Source organism: Budorcas taxicolor, chromosome 2, assembly GCF_023091745.1.
Source record: "Budorcas taxicolor isolate Tak-1 chromosome 2, Takin1.1, whole genome shotgun sequence".
Lineage (NCBI taxonomy): Eukaryota > Metazoa > Chordata > Mammalia > Artiodactyla > Bovidae > Budorcas > Budorcas taxicolor.
The window spans coordinates 134631360-134655469 of NC_068911.1; the positions used below are offsets into that span (position 1 = coordinate 134631360).

The 24110-nt window shown below is 39.1% G+C and overlaps 1 protein-coding gene across 1 annotated transcript; it reads right to left on the reverse strand.

Annotated features, from left to right (window-relative positions):
• Positions 1 to 1791: 1791 nt before the first annotated feature.
• Positions 1792 to 23229, reverse strand: TMEM237 (transmembrane protein 237). The gene is given in 15 exon segments (XM_052635887.1): positions 1792 to 1879; positions 3912 to 4033; positions 4457 to 4550; positions 5221 to 5294; positions 6599 to 6790; positions 7074 to 7197; positions 9427 to 9584; positions 11197 to 11317; positions 16926 to 17063; positions 19965 to 20021; positions 20938 to 20948; positions 21546 to 21577; positions 23032 to 23100; positions 23103 to 23172; positions 23174 to 23229. Coding segments are annotated over 15 exon segments (1380 nt in total). The 3' UTR covers positions 1792 to 1817.
• Positions 23230 to 24110: the final 881 nt, after the last annotated feature.

A 24110-nucleotide genomic window follows, 5' to 3' on the forward strand; every position in this document is an offset into this window, starting at 1 on the left:
GCTTTGACTATATGGACGTTTGCTGGCAAAGCGATGTCTCTGCTTTTTAATAGGCTGTCTTAGTTTGTCATTGCTTTTCTTCCACAGAGCAAGCATCTTTTAATTTTGTGGCTGCAGTCTCCATCTGCATTGATTTTAGAGCCCAAGAAAATAAAATCTGTAAAACTCACATTCATTCAAAAACCTATACACAAATTTTTGTAGTAGTTTTATTCATAAATAAAAGTGGAATCAGCTCAGATGTCCTTTGACAGGTAAATGGTTAAACTTCAATAACTTGCAATGTGACTTTGCAATAAAAAGGAATGAACTATGGCCTTACAACATGGGTGAATCTCCAGGGAATACACTGAGCAGAAAAAAGCTAATCCCAAAAGATTACATATTGTATAATTCAACTTATTATTGAAATTATAAGATTTAAGAAATAGAAGACATTAGTAGTTGCCAGGGCTTGGGGTTAGTGGTACAGGGAAAGGATGTAGGAAGGATATTGTCTGTTTATAAAAGGGCAACATGAGAGATTCTTACAGCTTTTAGACTTGGTAGATACACAACCATACACAATTGATAAAACTGTATAGAACTTAATATATACATAGAGATACACATGTAACAGTAGGGGGGATTCCCTTTTCAGCAGCTCCTGACAGCTGGAGAATACCTTATAGACAAGCAAGATATTCCTAGTATGGCATGTGTATCAGATTTAGACCTATTCTCAGCACCATCCAACTCCATCATCAACTTATCAATCCTCTTCTGTTCCACAGCATTCAGTGGGTTGCTAATCAGGGCAGGTTCAGTTTTACTGAGGTGCTCAAGAGACTCTGAGACATCCTTTCCCACAGTAAGCCTTCATGTCTTGAGCTCTAAGTCTCATATCAGCTGAGGCACCAATAGATACAGCTCTGAAGAGATCTCTTCCATGGCAGGACCCACATGAAGAGTGGGATTTCCGTGAAGGTCAAAGATCTCTCTGACAAAGAACTTGGGAACAGGTATGGTGAATTTCTACTCATACTTCTTGTCGTTTAAAAAAAGAGGCAGGGGAAAAGGTCTGCAAAGGTCAAATGAGTGTTAACTTAATAAGCGCACAGGCCTCTCCTTTACTCTCCCGAACTCTTGGCCAGCTTGGCTTCTCTTTTGCTGTATATGTTTCTTAAAGGTCCCTAAATGATTCTGATGTGCAACCAGATATGGGAACTACTGGTATAGGTCTTTAAAAAAATAAACTTCTACAATTATATAACTTCTCAAATGAAAGTTACATTTCCTTTTTATTAGCCATCTTTCAAGCTAAATTATATTTTACTTATTACATGATACACAACCACTGAACCAGTTTCAAAAATGACAAAATTCATATTTCAATTTATTCAGTCAGGAAACACGAAAAATAAATAATGAAGGTCCTTTTCCTCCCCTTCTTCTCTATTCTCTAAATTTATGTTTAAACTTGATAGATATTTTGTAACACTAAAGTTACGGCTTTTTTAAAAGCACTGTATTACTGCTTTTAATGATAATGATTATAAATGCAACTAATCTGAAAAAACAGGAAATAAACACTTTTCACCTGTTGGTTTCTAGTTCATTATCTTCTTCATCATAAAGATGATAATGCTATAGAAATTAATGTTTGGGTATAAATTGCAGATACAATTTTAACATTTTCCATAATCCTGAGAAATTTTTCAGTATTATATAATCAAAAATCAATTCCAAATACATCTGTACATATAAAAAAATACATTTAAAAACAAGAATGGGAAAAATTCTAAATACTAGGTCGTTACTCAGAAGGTGAGTTGGCACTATGAAGAGGCTTTGATTCCTTTATCAGGATATTCTTCCACATCCGAAGAGAACATCAACTCTGGGAGAGAAAATGAACAAATCATACTTAAAATGATTTCCCAGCAACTCAGAAAGAGTTTTATAACTTACTAATAAACAGTCTTAAAATATTGACATATTATATAATAGAATTATAATTCTTTATGTTATAAAGAATTATTATAAATTCTTTGTATTATATAATTCTTATTTGAGTACAAGTAAGATTTCTTAATAGTGAACTCTGAGTTTTAAAAGATGAGCTATTGACAAATGTACGAGTTCTGCATTTTGAGACGTACAAGTTTTTAATGCATTGCAAACTCCTGAAAAATAAAATATATATAGTAGAGACAATATAATAACTCATACCAGGAAGTTTAAGTCACTTAGAGAATCCAGCATCATTAAACGGCTAAAGAAGTCTAATTCTATAGTGATCATGATAACCTAAAAATAGGACACAGACATAGAGGAGGACCTGGAACTAAGATTAGGTGTGTGCCAGGAAAGTTTAAATATGTGACCCCATTTAATCACCATAAACTCCCTTTAAGTGAGTATTATCTTCCTCATTTTATATTTCCATTTTTTTATCCATATGAAAATGTTCTTTGACTCACATAACCCTAAAAGAGAGCAGGATTCTGGAAATATAAGTAACATATACTGTGTGATTAAGACTGAATACTGCATAAGCCAGCTGAATTAGCTTCAACCCCAGTGGAGAATGTTATTAATTGGCATTTTGACATTTAAACTATCACTAAGCATAGTCCCATAATTTACTAAAATACCAAGAAATATTAAAAAAAAGAAAACCTTAGGAATTTAGTAAAATAAAGTCCCCTGATATAAACATTAGATGAAAAATAAAATCTTTGAATGATGAAAAACTACAACCAAGTTAATGAAAAACTGTGAACTACCTAAAGCCTAAGAAGACTTTTAAAATATTTTAAATATATCTAAAAGGAATAATTAGTGAATAACACAAGAAAAGATACATTCATGAATGAAAACACACAAGATTATTACATTTTTTGTCTTGGTTTTTACAAATGGAAATGTTGGAAAGATTCTCAGTTCCAAGATTTCTGAGACACAGGCTGTAATCAGTTGATCAAATTGTGGTTAAATGTTTTGCTTAACAAATCAAGAATTAAATAATAGCCAAAGTCCAGAAAACAGCAAATAGATTCAAGGATGAAACTGCAGAACATCTACCAGGAAACACAACTTACAATACAAACACTAAGCTGTTCTCAGAGCAATGCTGAAAGACTAGCAGTTTGCAAATGTGATTCTTCTTCAGGTGTTCCAAAAGGGTTCTGAGACTACAGATTAGTAAATCTCACTTTACTCTGGGCACACTAAAGATTGCTAAACACTTCATTAGACAATGAAGGGTTAAGAATTTGTGCCAGGTAGAGGAGGAGGTAAGAGTAAATTCACTTGAATATGTATCTAGCAGAGGCTAACAGATGAAGCATATCATTTATTTCAAATTTATGGGCTTCCCCAGAGGCTCAGCGGTAAAGAATCTGCCTGCAGTGCAGGAAGCACTGCAGGAACTGCAGGTTCAATCCCTGGGTTGGGAAGATGCCCTGGAGGAGGAAATGGCAACCCACTCCAGTACTCTTGCTGGGAAAAGCCCATGGACAGAGGAGACTGGAGGGCTATAGTCTATAGGTTCTCAAAGGGTCAGACACGACTTAGCGACTGAGTAGCAAGAGATACTTTGATCAGAAAGAGACTAAGAGAAAGGAAGAGCAAAGACTTTCTATACAATACCTGAAAGGGTCCAAGAAAAGAAATATCTCCAAAATATGTGCAAACCCTCATTAAGTGCTCCAAGACTCCAGCTCTCCTACACACTCCTGTTTTTTGCAGCATTCAGTTTCACCACTTTATTGTTACACTTCTTGGGTTATTTTAAATGCATCTTTGTTATTGAAATGTTATAATACTATAAAGTATAAATGACATAATGCTATATCCATTAAAAGAAGATTTATGAAGTCATTATAGAAGATTTTATGATGTATTTATACCATTTTTTTCTTTAATACCTTCACTAAGATCCATGCCTGGCCGGTAAGACAAAAAAAGCCAAGATAACCCAACCAGAATGGCCACCACCAGATTCACCACAATCCATGGCTGAAGAACCTGCTCCTCAATTCCTTCTGCCCTAGAGGTAAAGCAATACTCATCAGAAATGTCTTCATTGTGATCCAAATATCCAGATATATCTATTTTATAAACTTAAAAAAAATTAGCCATCCTTATCTAGAGGAATAACAAGCATAAAATATAACTTCCCTATGAAATACACTATATATATCATGAGAATTTTAAAACCATAACTTAAAAGATTTAAAACATTGTTTACAAAACATTTTCATTAAAAATGCAAGAGTATATAACAATAGTTATCCATTAACCAATGGAACAGGGGGCTTTTTTGGCCACAATTTTAGAAACAAAAACAAGGCCCTCATTACTATTTATAGGTGAAAACAAGTAAAGGAGTGAAAAAACAAGAATAGCACCATTCCGCCCACTGTTGCTATTATTACGACCAACAATTACTAGTGCTACTATGAATTCTTACCAGAGGCTACCGTTAACAGAAGAAGGTGTGTAAAGGTGGATTCTGTCACTTGTCATTTGTTGACTCAGAGATAATATAAGAGCAGTAAAGTACACTGAGAAAAGACAAATGAATTACTAACAATGTATTTTTAACAACCCAGTTTGTTTGGAATTTATAAAGAACTTTAAGGTCAAAAATAATCTGAGCTTTGGGAAATGATGACATAAAAAATTTTCATTTGGTCAATTTCAATAGGCTGGATAGTCTTACATTATTTTTCAACACAGGTAGAGAAGGGGCTTTAGATACTCACTATTTTATCATTAGACTGACAAGAATCTAGAAGATCATTTAAGAAATTAAATGATTCAAGGTTCTAAAGTTAGTTTTATTAATTTTCTCATAATTAGAACAAAATTTACTCCAAATTACCAAAAAGGTAAAAACAAATAGTATTTGTTACTAAAATGCCCTATCAGCCCTATTTGTTTAATGTCAAGTAGAAAATACAAAAGTTAAATATTAAGTAATACAGAACAATAAACTTTAAAAAGTTAGATAACCTCTACTGAAAAATAATTCTAAACCTCTACTGAAAAATAATTCTAAACCTCCACTGAAAAATAATTCTATCAAAATTATACCTACCATAGTTTAATTACAAATTCCACTGAATATTGATATGAATTGTTTTAGGTAGCAATAATATAAAATCATTTTTAAAATAAAATTATACTTTTTTTCTGATTCAAATTTACACAGTTATCAAATTATTTACTTACAGAAAGACGCTAAAGCTCTTGGATCCAGAGCAAGAAAATTTCGGATTGCTACTGACGTTTTAGCAAAGTCAATCCTAGAAAATACAAAAGCCTCTTGTCACAGTGTAGTTGTAAATGTCTTACAAAACTGTACAAAACTGTAGTCTCTAGACAACATTTTCTTTCTTCTCTGTTTTAATGCTACCACATTATTATGAAGCTTTAAGTAGCTACAGTTTATACTTAACACACATGAAAAAATCTTATCTACAAAGGCCACATAAAACATTTAACTAAAGACTATTTTAGTTATCATTCCTTTAGCATTAAGAAGAAACAAACTTGATCAGCCATTTTATTAGATTCTACTTCCTTTAATTACTCATACTATTGAGTGATTAGCTGTTGTTTTCTTAGTGGGTTAAATTGTGTTCCTAAAAAGACATATTGAACTTCTAAACCCTGGAACCTGTGAATGTGACCCTCTTTGGAAACAGAATCTTTACTGATGTAGTCAACTTAAGATGAGGCCATTACAAGGGGCCTTAATCCAGGAAGACTGTTGTCTTTACAAGAAGGGACACAGATCCGTGGACACACAAGTAAGACTGCCATCTGATAACAGAGGGAGAGGCTGGAGTAACGCGTCTACAAGCCAAGGGACAGCAAGGACTGCCAGAAACCACTGGAAGCTAAGGGACAGGCAGGAACAGACTCTCCATGGATCCCTCTAAAATGGAACCAACCTTGCCAACACCTTGGTTTTAGACTTTCAGATTCCAAAACTGTGAGAGAACACGTTCCTGTTGTTTCAAGCCACCCAGTTTGTGGTACTTTTGTTACAGCAGCCCTAGGAAACTGGGGTACTCAGAGTCTTGACTATACCTGATTCAGTGCATTGGAAGATATTTGGGTCTTTTTTTAAAATTTTTATTTTGTATTGCAGTATAGCCAATTAACAATGTTGTGATGGTTTCAGGTGAATAGAGAAGGGACCCAGCCATACATATACATGTATCCATTCTTCCCTAAACCCCTCTCCCATCCAGGCTGCCACATAACACTGTGCAGAGTCCCACGGTCTATACAATAGGTCCCTTTTGGTTATAGATACAGCAGTGTGTATGTTTGGGACTTTTTGAGTTGATTATATTTGGATGAAATTTTGGATTTAGAGTTGATGCTGAACGGGTTAAGACTTTGGGGTATGTTTTTGCTCACAACAGTCCCATCTCCTCCCCTCAAAAAGAACAGAAACAGAATTGCTCTTTAAAAAGTCAAAATAATATTAATATCCTGTAATTCTATTTTGAAAATGTCATAGTTTTTCAGGGACACATTTTGCTCAACACTTCCTTCTGAAGAAAGTTAGAGGGGCCTACGATCACAACAGTCTTACCTGTCAAAGGCTGAAACTGTACTCAGAGCCAAAAGCAAGTAGAGAAGACTCTGGAATGGATATGCTAATGTCTTGTATTGTTGTAGAAGGTTTGAGAGGTCAGAAAGCTCATCTCCTGCCAGAACATAGATCACAACAATGTTCCACACAGCACAGCCAGCCAGGAAGCCATGGGAGAAGACACCAATCATCCTGAATAGAAAACGGTTTTGTTAACATACACCAAAGACTAAAGCAAAAAGCGCATTCTTCGAATCTATTCATGTGTAAGAACAAAGTTCAACATTTCACAACAGGTAAAAACAAGCTTTTCTTTTCTCTATACTAATAGGCAGATCATTTAACTCTAATTGAATGTTTGAAAAATATATGCACCCACCATTTTAAGTTGTCAATTTTTTAACAGTATTGAACAATCAATACTTAAAAAATTGTGGAACATTTGTCTTTAGAAAAGTCCAACAAAATCAGTCACCGGAAAGCCCGATGCACCGACAGTGCAACATCTCTGGTCGTCCAGGAAGGTTTCATGTCCATTGACACATCAATCTTTTCTGTGGTCTTAATCAACTCTGACCGATCAGCAGCCTGGAATCGCCCTAAGAACACAACACACAATTAAAAACAACTCACAACAGAGAACTCTGAGGATCTTTCTTGTTATTCCACATTTATTCTCATGTTGAGACTGAAATTTTACTGTTTTCTTGTCTAAAAATTCTCCCTGATTCGGCTCCTACTTCAGAAGTCTCTTTTCTCTCAGTTGCTAAAAACATACAATGTTTTAATCTTGAAGAGAAGTAAATGATGTCCACGTACTTTCTTCTCAACCCGAAACAGATGTTAAAGTAGCAGTCTTGGAAATCAATTTATTTAGTGAAATACAACAATGAACTTGTAATTCAGAATGAAGTCTGTAAACCTTTAACATGATATAGTCTAAAATATTCTCATTTAGAGATTTTTACAAGTATTAAAGTATAAATCCTACTACTATAAAGGTAAGTCAATATTTGAAAACACTTCAAATTCCTCAGGAAAAGATGCCAGCATATGTAGTATGGCATTCTGTGATGACAGAAAAGAAACGGATTGTTTCATACACTGGTCTTAAGAAGATCCCCATGGAAACCGTCAGTTCAAAGGTCAGAACTCAATACTGTGAGCAGAGCTTTATGCTTCCTCTGCAGACAAGAAGGCTCCTTCTCATTCATCAGCCAATCTACAAATGGACCTCAGGAAACTGGAAAGGTTCCATTATCTTTGCCAAACCTGGCTGTCAGGCACTTTGGAGAAGGGAAGACAGAAGTGGGATACCTAATGTTCCCAAAGAAAAAGCAACTGCTAGGCAAATCACTGGTACATTCCATGGTCAGTTACTTTACTAAGGGAAGTTTCTGTGCTACAGGAAGCAAGAATAAAAATGAGGATTGAGTGATATTGCTTGAAAATCAGTTCAGCTTAGTTCAGTCTCTCAGTCATGTCCGACTCTTTGCAACCCCATGAACCGCAGCATGCCAGGCCTCCCTGTCCATCACCAACTCCCAGAGTCTATCCAAACCCATGTCCACTGTGTTGGTGATACCATCCAACCATCTCATCCTGTTGTCCCCTTCTCCTCCTGCCCTCAATCTCTCCCAGCATCAGGGTCTTTTCAAATGGATCAGCTCTCCACATCAGGTGGCCAAAGTATTGGAGTTTCAGCTTCAACATCAGGCCCTCCAATGCTTGAAAACAGACTGAAGCAAATTAAATGGCCACATGGTATACTAGTCCTGCTGCTTGCTGCGTGCATGCTCAGTCGTGTCTGACTCTTGGCAACCCCATGGACTGGAGCCTGCCAGCCTCCTCTAACAGCCCTTAACTAGAAGTCATGAAACTTTGGTTCGAGTCCCAGTTCTGTACTAATCAACTGTGAGACCCTGGGTGAGTCCGCCTCTCTGGGTCACAGGTTTGTCATTGGCCAACAACGCCAAGATCCCTAAAGTGGGCTCTTAAGGAATCAGAATTCTAAAACAATTTACGCAAAATCTAAGTTCTAAATTTTAAGGGTTAATCTTTATGTTTTAGATGAGTTCTTTAGGGAGCATGTTCACAGCATATCCATGGGATTAATATATGGTTATGATCATGCTTTCAGTAGGTTTTTCTTAAACACCACAAATGTAGTGTTATAACCAACACTACATACAATGTGCTATATACAATGTCAGAACTATTTTTCTAAAAAAAATATAGCTATAATGTTGTATTTCTCATTTAATATGGCAATACTATCCTGTATTTTCTCTTATTTATTTTTAATGATAGAATTTATATCATTACTTGCTCCACCACCAATATCACCACCAATTGCAGAAAACTGGTAAAAGTACAACAGGGAATAAAGAAATGGGTGGGGGGAGAGGGAGGTTTTTTAAGTTACCAATCATCTCATAACCTAGAAACAACCAGCATTAACATTTTAACGTATTTTCTTCTAGTCTTTTGTCCTATGCATTTCTCTATAGTTCAACTCTAACTACAAGCATGTATGTTTACTTTTCATTAGCATCTTAACATGAAGTGAAAAATTCTCCCTAGGCATTATTTTTAGTGGTGCAGAAGACTTCATTGTATAGATATGCCATAAACTGTCTGAAATCACCCACCTTCTGTTTTACATTTAGGTTTTTTCCAGTTTTTTGCTCTCATTAATATGTATAAATTTTTATCCATATTTTTACTTATTTCCTTAATTCAGATTTCCAGAAGTATAATTACTAGGTCAAAGGATATCCTTATATAATTCTTAAAGGGTTCATGTTCCAAAATAAGGACCTACTTACTGCTTTTTTCCACAAACACTTTGCCTACAGGCTGGCTAATGCCCGTGGGTGCAGTGAATACAGACTGTTGTTCTGGACTACTTTGCTCGTCAGTAATTATGTCTTCATCTTCAACTCCTAGTTCATTGGCATAATGTAATTCTGCTGGCTGGGTTTTCCTGTAATCAAGGAGAATGTAAGAAAAATGGATGATTTCTGACCTTTTATAGACCCAAATAAGGAGGTTCTTGCGAGTCTAATGGAAAGAACCCTGGATTTGGAGTCAGAAAATTTAGTTTTTACTCAAATGGATCAGTTATTAACTGTTATGTACAGCAAGTCACTTACCTTTCTGTGGGCCTCAGTTTTCTCATCTGGAAAATGAAGTAACTGAACTAGATTTGAAAGGTTCTTTATAGACTTAAAATTATATGATTCTATATAGATACTGATCACTATGTGTAGGGTCATTTCCAAATATGAACAATAGCGTTATATAACTCCCAGTATACTTCTTTAAAGTATACCATTCTATTTTACCTGGGACTTAATTTCCTATGAAATAAACATTTTATGTATTGTTAGAATAATCATAATTTGAATTCTATTAATACGAGAAAATAAATAATAGCCTACCTCACTATATCACCTTTAATTCTTAATATCGACTGGAAGAAGCACAAGCTGGAGTCAAGATTGCCAGGAGAAATATCAATAACCTCAGATATGCAGATGACACCACCCTTATGGCAGAAAGTGAAGAGAAACTCAAAAGCCTCTTGATGAAAGTGAAAGAGGAGTGAAAAAGTTGGCTTAAAGCTCAACATTCAGAAAACGAAGATCATAGCATCTGGTCCCATCGCTTCATGGGAAATAGATGGGGAAACAGTAGAAACAATGTCAGACTATTTTGGGGAGCTCCAAAATCACTGCAGATGGTGACTGCAGCCATGAAATTAAAAGACGCTTACTCCTTGGAAGAAAAGTTATGACCAACCTAGATAGTATATTCAAAAGCAGAGACATTACTTTGCCGACTAAGGTCCGTCTAGTCAAGGCTATGGTTTTTCCGGTGGTCATGTATGGATGTGAGAGTTGGACTGTGAAGAAGGCTGAGTGCCAAAGAATTGATGCTTTTGAACTGTGGTGTTGGAGAAGACTCTTGAGAGTCCCTTGGACTGCAAGCAGATCCAACCAGTCCATTCTGAAGGAGATCAACCCTGGGATTTCTTTGGAAGGAATGATGCTAAAGCTGAAGCTCCAGTACTTTGGCCACCTCATGCGAAGAGTTGACTCATTGGAAAAGACTCTGATGCTGGGAGGGATTGGGGGCAGGAGGAGAAGGGGACGACCCAGGATGAGATGGCTGGATGGCATCACGGACTCGATGGACGTGAGTCTGAGTGGACTCTGGGAGATGGTGATGGACAGGGAGGCCTGGCGTGCTGCGATTCATGGGGTCGCAAAGAGTCGGACACAACTGAGCGACTGAACTGAACTGATGTAATACTTTTACTACTTATATAAAATCTTCTATTTGTGTTCCCCTTCTTTAGATTCAGCTCCTAAAATATTTTATTTATTTAAATATAATATTTTACTTTTCTCAGTGGGCTAACTCTTTTCAAAGTTATCCTTAGATTAGTTTAACTAATACATTTGTAATACTACTTATCCTAGAGATACACAACTACAAGTATTTAATAAGACTTAGAAGCTGCTGTTTGGGAGCTCCAAATTAAGCATCAGGGTGTCTCTGCAGAATATTTAGAAGGACAAATAAATCCTTACTTCGTCTTCCTTCGAGGTTTCTGAATAACTGGCTCCTCATCTGGCTCCACATTGATACCATTTTCATTTGGTAATAAAGATGGACTAGCTGTCTTCTTCTGGGTAAAGGCAGTCTCCAATTCTGAAAATAAAGCAGACTAAGTTTTTAAATAACTATGATGCAAAAAAGAAAAGTAGCATGTAAGACTTCTATAAGACAAAAGAACTTTAAGAATTCTAATTGGCCCCCAATTTTTTTCACCACCTTATTAATCTTTAAAATTTTACACCTCTAAACACTCAACAGACAATTTGAAATCATGATGCCAAACAACATGAAAAAAGAAAAATCAAGTCATCCAACATCGAGGGTGTGTCAGAGCTCCAAGATTACCTCCAAGTTCTATGATTCACTCAACGGACTCACAAGTCATTTACATTCACAGTTTATTACAGGAAAAAGACACAAAACAAAATCAGAACGAGGAAAAAGCTCATGGAACAAAGTCCCAAAGAAACCAAGTCCAAGTTTCCAAGAGTCCTCTATCAATGAAGTCACACAGGATGTGCTAATTCTTCCAGCAACAAGTTGTAACGACATATGTGTTCCTTTCTCTTCCAGGAAAGCTCATCAGTCACTTAGCAGCCAGGAATTTTACTGGGGAGTGATCACAGAGGCACCTCGTGCCAAACACATACCAAAATTCTAGATTCCCAGAAGAAAAGCAGGTGCTCAGCATAAATCTCACTGTGTGCATAGTGCACAGTGAGCCACCCTGACAGTTTATAGAGAAAGCTTTGTATCAGTGTAGACAACTGTTGCATAGGAAGCTGGAATGTCAGGTCCATGAATCAAGGTAAATTGGAAGTGGTCAAACAGGAGATAGCAAGAGTGAACATTGACATTTTAGGAATTGTGATCTAAAATGGACTGGAATGGGTGAATTTAACTCAGATGACCATTATATTTACTACCGTGGGCAAGAATCCCTTAAAAGAAATGGAATAGCCCTCACAGTCAACAAGAGAGTCCAAAATGCAGTACTTGGATGCAATCTCAAAAACAACAGAATGATCTCTGTTCATTTCCAAGGCAAATCATTCAATATCGCAGTAATCCAAGTCTATGTCCCAACCAGTAATGCTGAAGAAGCTGAAGTTGAATGGTTCTATGAAGATCTACAAGACCTTTTAGAACTAACACCCAAAAGAGATGTCCTCTTCATTATAGGGGACTGAAATTCAAAAGTAGGAAGTCAAGAAACATCTGGAGTAACAGGCAAATTTGGCCTTGGAGTACAAAACAAAGCAGGTCAAAGGCTAACAGAGTTTCGCCAAGAGAACACACTGCTCATAGCCAACACCCTCTTCCAACAACACAGAAGAAGACTCTACACATGGACATGACCAGATGGTCAATACCGAAATCAGACTGTTTATATTCTTTGCAGCCAAAGATGGAGAAGCTCTATACAGTCAGCAAACACAAGACAGGGAGCTGACTGTGGCTCAGATCATGAACTCCCCATTGCCAAATTCAGACTTAAATTGAAGAAAGTAGGGAAAACAACTAGACCATTCAGGTACGACCTAAATCAAATCCCTACGATTACACAGTGGAAGTGAAAAATAGATTCAAGGAAATAGATCTGATAGACAGAGTGCCTAAAGAACTACGTGACATTGTATAGGAGGCATTGATCAAGACGATCCCCAAGAAAAAGAAATGCACAAAGGCAAAATGGTTGTCTGAGGAGGGCTTACAAATAGCTGAGAAAAGAAGAGAAGCTAAAGGCAAACGAGAAAAAGATATAAGCATCTGACTGCAGAGTTCCAAAAAATGGCAAGGAGAGATAAGAAAGCCTTCCTCAGTTATCAACGTAAAGAATAGAGGAAAACAATAGAATGGGAAAGACTAGAGATCTCATCAAGAAAATTAAGACATACCAAGGGCACATTTCATGCAACAATGGGCACAATAAAGGACAGAAATGGTATGGACCTAACAGAAGCAGAAGATATTAAGAGGTGGCAAGAATACACAGAAGAACTATACAAAAAAGATCTTCATGATCCAGATAACCATGATGGTGTGATCATTCACCTAGAGCCCGACATCCTGGAATGTGAAGTCAAGTAGGCCTTAAGAAGCATCACAACGAACAAAGCTAGTAGGTGATGGAATGCCAGTTGAGCCACTTCAAATCCTGAAAGACGATGCTATGAAAGGGCTGCACTCAATATGCCAGCAAATTTGGAAAACTCAGCAGTGGTCACAGGACTGGAAAACGTTACTTTTCATTCAAATCCCAAAGAAAGGCAATGCCAAACAATGTTAAAACCACTGCACAATTGCACTCATCTCACATGCTAGTAAAGTAAAGCTCAAAATTCTCCAAGCCAGGCTTCAACAGTTCGTGAACCATGAACTTCCAGATGTTCACACTGGATTTAGAAAAGGCAGTGGAACCAGAGATCAAATTGCCAACATCCACTGGATCATCAAAAAAGCAAGAGAGTCCCAGAAAAACATCTAATTCTGCTTTATGCCAAAGCCTTTGACTGTGTGGATCACAACAAAGTATGGAAAATTCTTAAAGAGATGGGAATACCAGACCACCTGACCTGCCTCTTGAGAAATATGTATGCAGGTCAGGAAGCAACAGTTAGAACTGGACATGGAACAACAGACTGGTTCCAAATTGAGCAAGGAGTATGTCAAGTCTGCATACTGTCACCCTCCTTATTTAACTTATATGCAGAGCACATCATGAGAAATGCCAGGCTAGATGAAGCATAAGCTGGAATCAAGATTGCCGGGAGAAATATCAATAACCTCAGATATGCAGATGACACCACGCTTATGGCAGAAAGTGAAGAAGAACTAAAGAGCCTCTTGATTTAAGTAAAAGAGGAGAGTGAAAAGGTTGGCTTAAAGCTCAACATTCAGAAAACTAAGATCATGGCATCTGGTCCCATCACTTCATGGCAAATGGGGAAATAATGGAAACAGTGACAGACTTTATTTTGGGGGGGCTCCAAAATCACTGCAGATGGTGACTGCAGCCATGAAATTAAAAAACGCTTGCTCCTTGGGAGAAAAGTTATGACCAACCTAGACAGCATATTAAAAAGCAGAGACTTTACCTTGCCAGCAAAAGTCCGTCTAGGCAAAGCTATGGTTTTTCCAGTAGTCATGTATGGATGTGAGAATTGAACTATAAAGAAAGCTGAATGCCAAAGAATTGATGCTTTTGAAGTGTGGTGTTGGAGAAGACTCTTGAGAGTCACTTGGACTGAAAGGAGATCCAACCAGTCCATCTTAAAGGAAATCAGTCCTGAATATTCATTGGAAGGACTGATGCTGAAGCTGAAACTCCAATACTTTGGCCACCTGATGTGAAGAACTGACTCATTTGAAAAGACCCTGATGCTGGGAAAGATTGAAGGCCCTGATGCTGGAGGAGAAGGGGATGACAGAAGATGAGATGGTTGGATGGCATCACTGACTTGATGGACATGAGTCTGAGTAAGCTCTGGGAGTTGGAGATGGACGTGGAAGCCTGGCGTGCTGCAGTCTATCAGGTTTCAAAGAATCGGACACGACTGAGCAACTGAACTGAACTGAACCGAACTGAGAAAACTGTTTACCTGCCAAGTTCCCAGATTCCAGTCAAGCGGCCCTAGAGCAAGTAGGCCTGTCCAGTCCTGCAAGTTAACTCTTTTCTAAACACAAAGCATTAAATTCAGGCAAGTCAATGGAGCCTTCTAACCCACTAGCAACCCTTCTTATCTGGAAATACAGGAAATGGCTCCCTGGAATGCCCACAAAGACCCTAGAAATCTATTTTTAAAAGCACTTATAGCCTGGGCTGGAAATAGAAGCAGTACAGCCAACCACAGATGTGCTGGACAAAACAAAAATGAAACAAACGTAGGAAGCTAGGCCTGTAGTGGCAGGTGCATTCTAGAATGGCAGTAAAGGTACTCTTTGGCCCAGGACTTAGTTGCGATCTTAATTTTCTAAAAACTATCACTTCTATAAATAAATTTTCTCATGAATTATAAAACTAGGTATTTTGGTATCCATCTTGATTTTCAACTTTGTACCCTAACTGAATTACTGAGAGAGTAGTTTTAATTCAACTATCCTTGAATTAAAGGAAATAAACTGTTGGTAAAACTGTCTGAGGATCATTTCTGTCTCTTTCCCCCTCTTCTGCCCTCTGCTTCTCCTCTTACTGCTCCCCGGCACTGTGGTATCCCACTTTGACTTGCCTCTCAAAACTGTGTTCCACTCTCCTGACTATTCTAGTTCCTGCTCTCTACTCCTGTAATCTCTTCATCTAATAAGAATCTACTGTTTTCTAAGAAAACAAATAGTCTTGGGAACTATTTTGTAATAAACCATTCATTGGGGCTAACGTTAATGGGAGAAAGCTAATCTTACAATGTTTGGTCCTTCCTTTTTTTACTCTAGTAAAATCTATTGTCATTTTCTAATTATTATAAAAGTTACACATATAACATATGAAAATTTAGTAAACATAAAGAAAGAAAATTTTTTAAAATCATCCCTAATTCTGCCTCCTAAAAATCCTACCACTGTTGACACTTTGCTATATCCTTCCATTCTTTTTACTGTATGTGCGTGTATGTACATATGTTCTGGATTGAATTGTGTCTCCTGAAAAGGATACATGCAAGTCCTAATCCCCAATAGCTGTGAATGAGACTTTAGAAATAGGGTCTTTGCAGATGTGATCAAGTTAATACGAGGTCATGCTGGATGAGGATGGGCCCTAAAGTCAATGGCTGGTGTCCTTATAAGAAAGGCCAAATTTGGACACAGAAACATAGGGAAAAAAGTGAAGATGGGGACACAGAATGGAGTTATGCTGTTACAAGCCAAAGAATGCCAAGAACTACAAACAACCACCAGAATCTGGAAGAGGCTAGGGTGGATTCTTTCCTACAAACTTTAGAGGAAACATGGCCCTGTGGACACCTTGATTTTGGACTTCTAGCCTCCAGAACTGTCAAGAGACATTGTCCATCGGAAGGCACGTTGAGATCTAAACTTTCTATTTTGCTTCTGAAATTGCATTCCTTCTCTCATAATCTGTACATATATTCCCTCATAGCTCAGTTGGTGGCAGCTTCCCTGGTGGCTCAGAGGGTAAAAGCACCTGCCTGCAATGTGGGAGACCCAGGTTCGATCCCTGGGTCAGAAAGATCCCGTGGAGAAGGGAAATGGCAACGCACTCCAGTATTCTTGCCTGGTAAATCCCATGGACGGAGAAGCCTGATGGGCTATAGTCCAAGGGGTCGCAGAGTCGGACACAACTGAGTGACTTCACTTTCACTTTTCAGCTCAGTTGGTAAAGAATCTGCCTGCAATGCAGAAGACCCCAGTTCGATACCTGGGTTGGGAAGATCCCCTGGAGAAGGGATAGGCTACCCACTCTAGTACTTGGCCTGGAGAATTCCATGGACTGTATAGTCCATGGGGTCACAAGGAGTCAGACACCACTAAGCAACTTTCACTTCACTTCACTTCATGATCAAAAGAGATCCTCTGAAATATTCCTGACTTAACCCTCTGGAGTTACCCTAGCGATAAAAATTTTAAGCAAAAAAAAAAAAAAAGAACTGGATATGAGTGGGGAAAAATAGAAACAGACAGGTTTTTAATCATATCCCTCAAACCACAACTGTTGTCACAACCTAACCTTGGTTTCTTTACATACCAAGAGGTAGCCTTGCTTTCTTCTGCCTCCGTTGAACAGGAGCTTCTTGATGTTCTATGGAGTCTTTGGTTGGTGGCTCGCTGCCCTCAGGTGACCTGTCAACAGCAGTCTGAACAAGACCTTCCGAAGAAGTACTAGCTACAGAGAAACAGAGTAGGGGGATATGGGGATAACTTGAGCAGAGACTGCTAACTCTCAAAAATATGGGGAAAGGGGAACTGGAACGTTTCCTATCTAATATCCTCTTCTCTCACAAAACTAATTGTGCCCCAAGTCTTGATTTCCTCCCCCCTTACCTGTAACTTTGGGCTTCAAGTTGAAAAAACAAAGAAATGAGGCAGCAAGGAAGACTGAGGAAGAAAGAAACCTGGGACTAGAAAGAAGAACAAAAGACAGGGAGGAGGAAAACCGCTTCTGACTGTCAAACAGTGAAAACGTTACAGAAACCATCACCACAGGGCACTCTCTTACGCCTTGAGGATTTCCAGCCTCTAAATATCAAGTTTAGTCCTTCATTTATAAATTAACACATGATAAAGTCATCATGCATAGCTGGAGTTAACAGAGAACTTGTAAATCTCTCCCCTCATTAAATCTTTGAACAGATTTTGACACATTTTGGCAGATCTGAATTCTGCTTCATACACTCCCTTGCCAGTTTCTTCACAAAAGAATACAAATGAGTGAACAAATGAACAGACGTATTAGTATATTAGTATTATCAACAGTATTTAGCGAAATGGAAACACTAAAGCTACTTTTTGTCCACTAGGTTAACAAAAAAAATTTTTTTTAAGTTGATATTTTCCAGCGTTCTCAAGGACTTAGCAAATGTGACATTCAAACTCTGTTGCTGGTACTAAGATAACTAAAGCTCTGTTAAAGGCAATTTAGTAGAAACTTATATTAATAATGCACAGGTCTTTTCATCAGTTTCACTGCTAGCAATCCATCTTATAGAAATATCTCTTCTTCCCCATCATCCACTATTTTATGTAGAAGAACTGCAAATTGTTGGAGTGAAAAATTTGAAATAACCTAATTGAACAACAACTTTAATAAAAGCCAGCAATATATCCCTTTTGTCGAGAGTACTGATTTTTTCTTTTTTACAAGAAAAATAGTTGGTAGCTGGGATAGAGCTGTACCTCTGTTCCCACAATTCAGTCTTTATTACATTCTTCACCAGTGACCTTTTTAAGTCCATAGGTAAGACATGTCTGTACTTAATTGTGAGTACACTTTTAGAGCCTAGCATTTCAGCGAGTATCTTTGTGAATCTAAGTTTCTCTGCCTCTCTTTTCTTTTTGTTCCATGTCTATATGTCTTTCTGTACACATCCATCTCCATTTTTCTCTTTTCTTACACTCACCATGTATTACTCCATTTATTAGGCAATGATAAGCTAATATAAGTTTCCGACCAGGCATAAGGTAGGACCAGCTATGAGCTTTAGGACGTTCATCCAGCAGTGGTGGACAGGACAAAGTAGGGTGAAAGAAAGCTATAGGTACACAGCAATGTTGGAGGCAACCCCAATACTTCAGGTGAGAGGAAGAAAGGTGCTAGACTAACCAAAGTTGTGGCAGTGGAAATGACAGCAGGAAAAATACATTAAATCTACTATATAAAAAGCAAGCTTGAGCTCCCCTGGTGGTCTAGTGGTTAAGAACCTACCTTGCAATGCAGGGAACATGGGTTCAATCCCTGGTCCAGAAAGACCCTACATGCTGTGGACCACAGCCCATGGACCACAACTACTGAGCCAGTGCTCTAGAGCCCACAAGCCGCAATTACTGAGCCCATGTGCTGCAGTTACTGAAGCCTATGCACCTAAAGCCTGTGCTCCAAGACAAGAGAAGCCACTGCAATGAGAAGCCCGTGCACCGCAATGAAGAGTAGCCCCTGCTCACGGCAATGAGAGACAGTCCATGCACAGCAACAAAAACCCAGCAGAGCCAACAATAACTAAATAAATAAAAAGGAAGAAAGAAGAAGCAGCAGGTTTGTGAGAGGCAGAAAGTAGAGTGAAAATGACAAAATTCAAAGGGGTCTCTGAGGTTTCCAGCCCTAGTCCCTGGGAGAGCAGGGGCGTCCATGAACAAACCTTGTAAGTAAAAAAGTAAAGTAAGTAAGAAGTAAAACTTGGACTTCCCCAGTGGCTCAGTGGTAAAGAATCTGCCCGCCAATGCAGGGGACACAGGTTCGATCCCTGCTCCAGAAGATTTTACATGCTGCAGGGCATGTAAGCCTGTGCACCACACCTACTGAGTCTGTGTGCTCCACCAGAGAAGCCACAGCAGTGAGAAGCCCACACACTGCACCTGGAAAGTAGCCCCTATTTGCCACAACTCGAGAAAGTCCACATGGAGTAACAAGGACCCAGCAGAGGCAAAAACAGAGATCCCATATGTCACAACTAAGACCCAGCACAGTCAAATAAATTAATAAAATTAAAAAAAAAAAAAAAAGAAGTAAAACTTACCATTGGAAGTAATAATAAATACTGAACATGCTGAGTTCAAGTTACCGGCAGAACATCCAAGATTATCAGTGAATAAGACAAAAAAAGTTCATAGAATTTGCTCATTATGGGAGTTTTAGTACCTGGATGATATGGCCCTGACTTCGGACTCATATTTTAATGTAGATTCTCTGACTGGAATGAGGGATACAAGAACCTTGTGTCTCTAAATCCAGTATCCTGTTCAAGGGTCTGGAACTGATCACAGCTTAAGACAACTTACGTTATCTGGGGATAAAAGGCCTCAAAGAGTCCAAGAAAGTTGTGGAAGTTAAGGTTTGGGGCAGCACTACCCTTTATTCCACAAATGTTTCTAGATACTCCTCAGCCTGCCCATTGCCTTATCCCTCAATACCATCAAGAATCCCACTGCTTCAGAGTGAACTTGATCCTATCTTTAACACAGCAGTGACTTAGGACTGTTAGGGCCTTGCCTCTTCCTGATCTGTGATGTTTATCATGTCCAAGGTCCTGGAAAAACTTGTGATCCCACACAACAAAGAACAACTTCTTACCAAGCGGGGTTTTCGTTCTGGGCTTCTTTTTCTTAGGACGACTAAGTGGAATATCATCTATAAAAGAGAAAGAACACCAGAAAAGGCTGCCTAAAAGCCAATGCAAGGAAGAGTGAAAAGGGAACTTTTAGTGGGGAAGAACTTTCCCTTCTCTTCCCTGGGTCCAGTCAACTTCTATACATTAGGGGAAGAAGGTGAGAAATTGACAAAGTTAAAGGAAGCCCATAGTGTAATACAAGTAGCTCACGGCTGGTCGGTAAAGTTATAAACTGTGACAGAAAGTGGGCTCATCAAATATTCATCTGATCCCCTACATTTCCCAGCCCCTTTGGACTGGGTCCTATGACTGGTCCTGACCAAGAGGCTGTGAGCAGAAGTGTTCTGTGCCATTTGGGGGCCAAGACATTGAAAGAGCCAGTGAGTAACCCTCCAGCTTCCCCACCCCTTGCTGTGGCAACTGAGGGGGCCTCATGTTAAGATGGCAGAACTTCAGCATGGAAGTAGCTGAGATCATTGCATCATTAGTGAAGAGGCAGAGGAAGGTAACTGTCCTGGATTGTTCCTACGATGGACTTTGCATTAACCAGAAAAACCACTTATGATATTAAGTACTGAGATTTGGGGGTTAGCATGACATAACCCACTCTATCCTGATGAAACGAGACAAAAGAAGATGTAGTCCCTATCACAGAACTATATGCAAGACAACAGTTATATTCTAGGTGACTCCATTCAAGGATGAACACTTTTTAACTTCTAAGGTCAAATATCAACCATATAACTAGTGTCACACAGTATCAGCCATCCTTTAAAAATGGCAGTCATAGGAGATTAATATGATAAAAAAAATTGTGACATTATAAAGTATACTATTTAGATTTAAGTTTAAGGGAAAATTAAGGGGGAAAAAACTAACTTTCAAACATCAAATACTGTATTTAGAAAATTTTACATTAACAGAAAACTAACTCACCTTGAATAGCACTTTACATGACACCAACAAATTTAATCAGGACAGAGACAAAAAGAGAAACTCTTTTAATTAGAAATCTATTAAACTGTCAGACTGTAAATTGACTTATATCATTACAAATTTAAAATAAAATTAGCTTTCACAGAAAATCAGCTAGTTTACAAATGAGCTTATTATTTATAAGTAATAAGCTGTTTAATAAGACTAACAAAATAACCCCAATATTTTCTGAACCTACATATACATACTCCCTGTCTATTAATAAAGTGGATTAAACAGATTAAGAACTCTTATGTTGCCACTGATTAAAATCAGCTTAAACTCTGAGGAAACTATTCTCGCAAACAAAACAGGATCAGAATTCTGATCAACAAGTCATTAAAACATTCAGAACAGACCCAGGATAATAATATGTGGACATTCAGTCTTTGAAACAGAATGTTTAATTAAAACTGTTATCTTAATGATTCAAGGATTTTTCATCTTTAAACTTGAGGAAGTCTTTTCTGAATTATTATAATTGTGCAATGGTACTAGTCAAATTTTTTCACTTTATTCATTTTGCATTTTTTAAACTAGATAATAAAATTACTATAAATTATTTTTACCTTGGCACAGGTGGAAGGGCTCGTGGAGGACGCTATGGGAAAAAGACAGAAAACTGCTTGTAAGTAAAGGCCTAGGAGCATCTTTACTTCATGTATTTCAAATTTTTGATAAACCTGTTCATCAAATGAAACCCAAGAGATATAGATGAGAATCAGATGGGCAATTTTAATTTTTTCTATCACTTCTAAATTTCACATAAAATTCCTTCCTTCCTATATTCCTATCTTCAGGCCAGGCACTGCACTAAGCGTTAGGGATACATTCATTAATAAACAGAACCGAGAGATCCTTGCTTTATGCAAAGTACATCCTAATGGTTAAATATTAGAAGATAACATTAAGCATATATATTTATATATATATGAATGAAGAATGCTGCTTTAGTTAGGAAAAGTCTCTCTGAGGTATTTGAACTGAGACCTGAATAAGAAAGGAGCCAAAGGGGAGCAAATACAAAATCTTTTACTGGAGATTGGACTTGGAGAGTTTCAGATAAAAGAAGGCCAATAAAGGTGAAGCAGGGTTATCAAGGCATGGGCAAATTAATTAGGAAGACCAACAGAAAGAACTTAGATTTTGCTTTAATTCAATGGGAAGCCAATGGAGGTTTTAAATCACAGAGTAAAATACTAACATTTATATAGTAACGTTTTTAAAATGTTACTAACAGGATGAGATGGCTGGATGGCATCACAGACTCGATGGACATGAGTCTGGGTGAACTCCGGGAGATGGTGATGGATAGGGAGGCCTGGCGTGCTGCGATTCATGGGGTCGCTAACAGTCCGACACGACTGAGCGACTGAACTGAACTGAACTGAACTGAACACAACATAGTAACCTTTTAAAAAGTATGCTCTGAATACAATGTGAAACACTCAATTTAGGGCAGAAAGAAAAAAATTCTAAATGTACTATAAATTTCCTACTTTACATGAACAAGAAAAGTGTTCAGAACATTAATTGGCTATAGGCCAATATAAAATAACACGTTTTTTAAGAAGTGCTTGTAGGTCACAGAAATTACAGTTAAGCAGCACTCTGGAATCTTTCAAAATAAAACACTAACAAATATGTCTAGTAATCAGTTTAATATTCCAAGTATCTCAAGCTGCTAGCAGAAGACATTGATTTTGAAGGGTTAAATTTTAAACAACTCATTGCTTGTTCCACAACTGTCCCATTTAGCTATCCATTCGTTCAAAAAGTGTGTTAATAAAAACGCTACAAGACTAAGACATCGCCGGCTGTCTTAGCACTATCCAGTACCCAAAACTGAACTGGCAAAGGATAGGTACTGTTCCATCAGTCTACAAACAGTATTGTTCTAAAGATGCTATGGACCGTGTTCTAACCAAAGATACAGTTCAGACGACAACTCCTCATTTCAAAAGTCCCGCAAAAATGACGTGTCGTTCATCCAAAACTCAACCTCTACGTTCCTCAAAAGAAGAACGGCTCAACTGAACTGAAAGGCTCGCTTACCACCTGCTTCTTCCCCATTGCGTCTAAAGCTGGGCTCTCCGGCGGCCGCCGGCTCCCGGGCGCGGGTAACTCACACCCCTCCGGGGTTCACACCCGCCTAGTGGACCGCGCGCGCAGGCGCAATGCGTCATCAAGCTGCGCCACAGGCCGTTCTGACCCCCAGCCTCCACGCAGCAGGGTGGGAGTGAGTGGGAGCATGGAGACCCGGTGTGGCTTTTCCGGGCTACTCTTGCGGGAAAGTGGGCGTTGGAGTCGGAGCCCCGGGAGGGGAGACTCCAGCGGATGCGGAGTAGCAATCACGATTTTTCCCATGGTTTCCCAAGTGGTTGCAGTGATTTGTTCGAGAGAAGTGAGAGAAGACCAGGATTAAAAATCCGTGCTGGCAAACATCTCTTTCCTGAGCAGCTAAAATGCTCTCTAGGAGTCGATAAAAAGGGCCTCGCTGGCAGCCCCCGTACCCGCAGGGGCGGGGTCGGAGTGAGTTAGGCGTCGTCATGGCAACACCCTCACTCAGCCCCCCGGAAACTTCACGCCTGGCTCTCCGCCCGGCTTTTGGAGTTCGGGTCCGGCCCTGGGAAGAACGTCCAGGCCCCGCTCCCAAACCCTATCCTGTGAGCGCCGAAGGGGCGGATGCGCGAGCTTCCAGACTGGGGTTCGCCCCTTTTTGTCCCCAGCAGATCGGTGTCGGTCCTGCCCAGAGGTAGCGGCCGCGTTAAGGCAGCGGCCGACACGCCTCTCACCGCTCACCCGATGGTCCTCTTCCACCCCGAGCCTGGAGTCGGCCCTCATGGCGCTGTGCCCGCCTGGGCTCCCTCGACGCAACTGCTGCCGGCGGGAGCCTGGTTCCCCGCAACGCTGCAGCCTTCGGGACCAGCGGGAGGCGGGGGCTCTGCAGTGCCGGACTAGGCCGCCGCCCCCGGGCCACGTCTCCGCCCGCCTCCGCTTTGGCAGCCTTCGCGTTCCGAGGCTTCGGGGTTGAGACGCAAGCGTTTAGCCACCAGACCTAATGTTTAGGTTCGGGTATGAGTGAGTGTGTGTTGAAACAGGCAATTCTCAGATTTTCTCCAGTTGCTTACCCT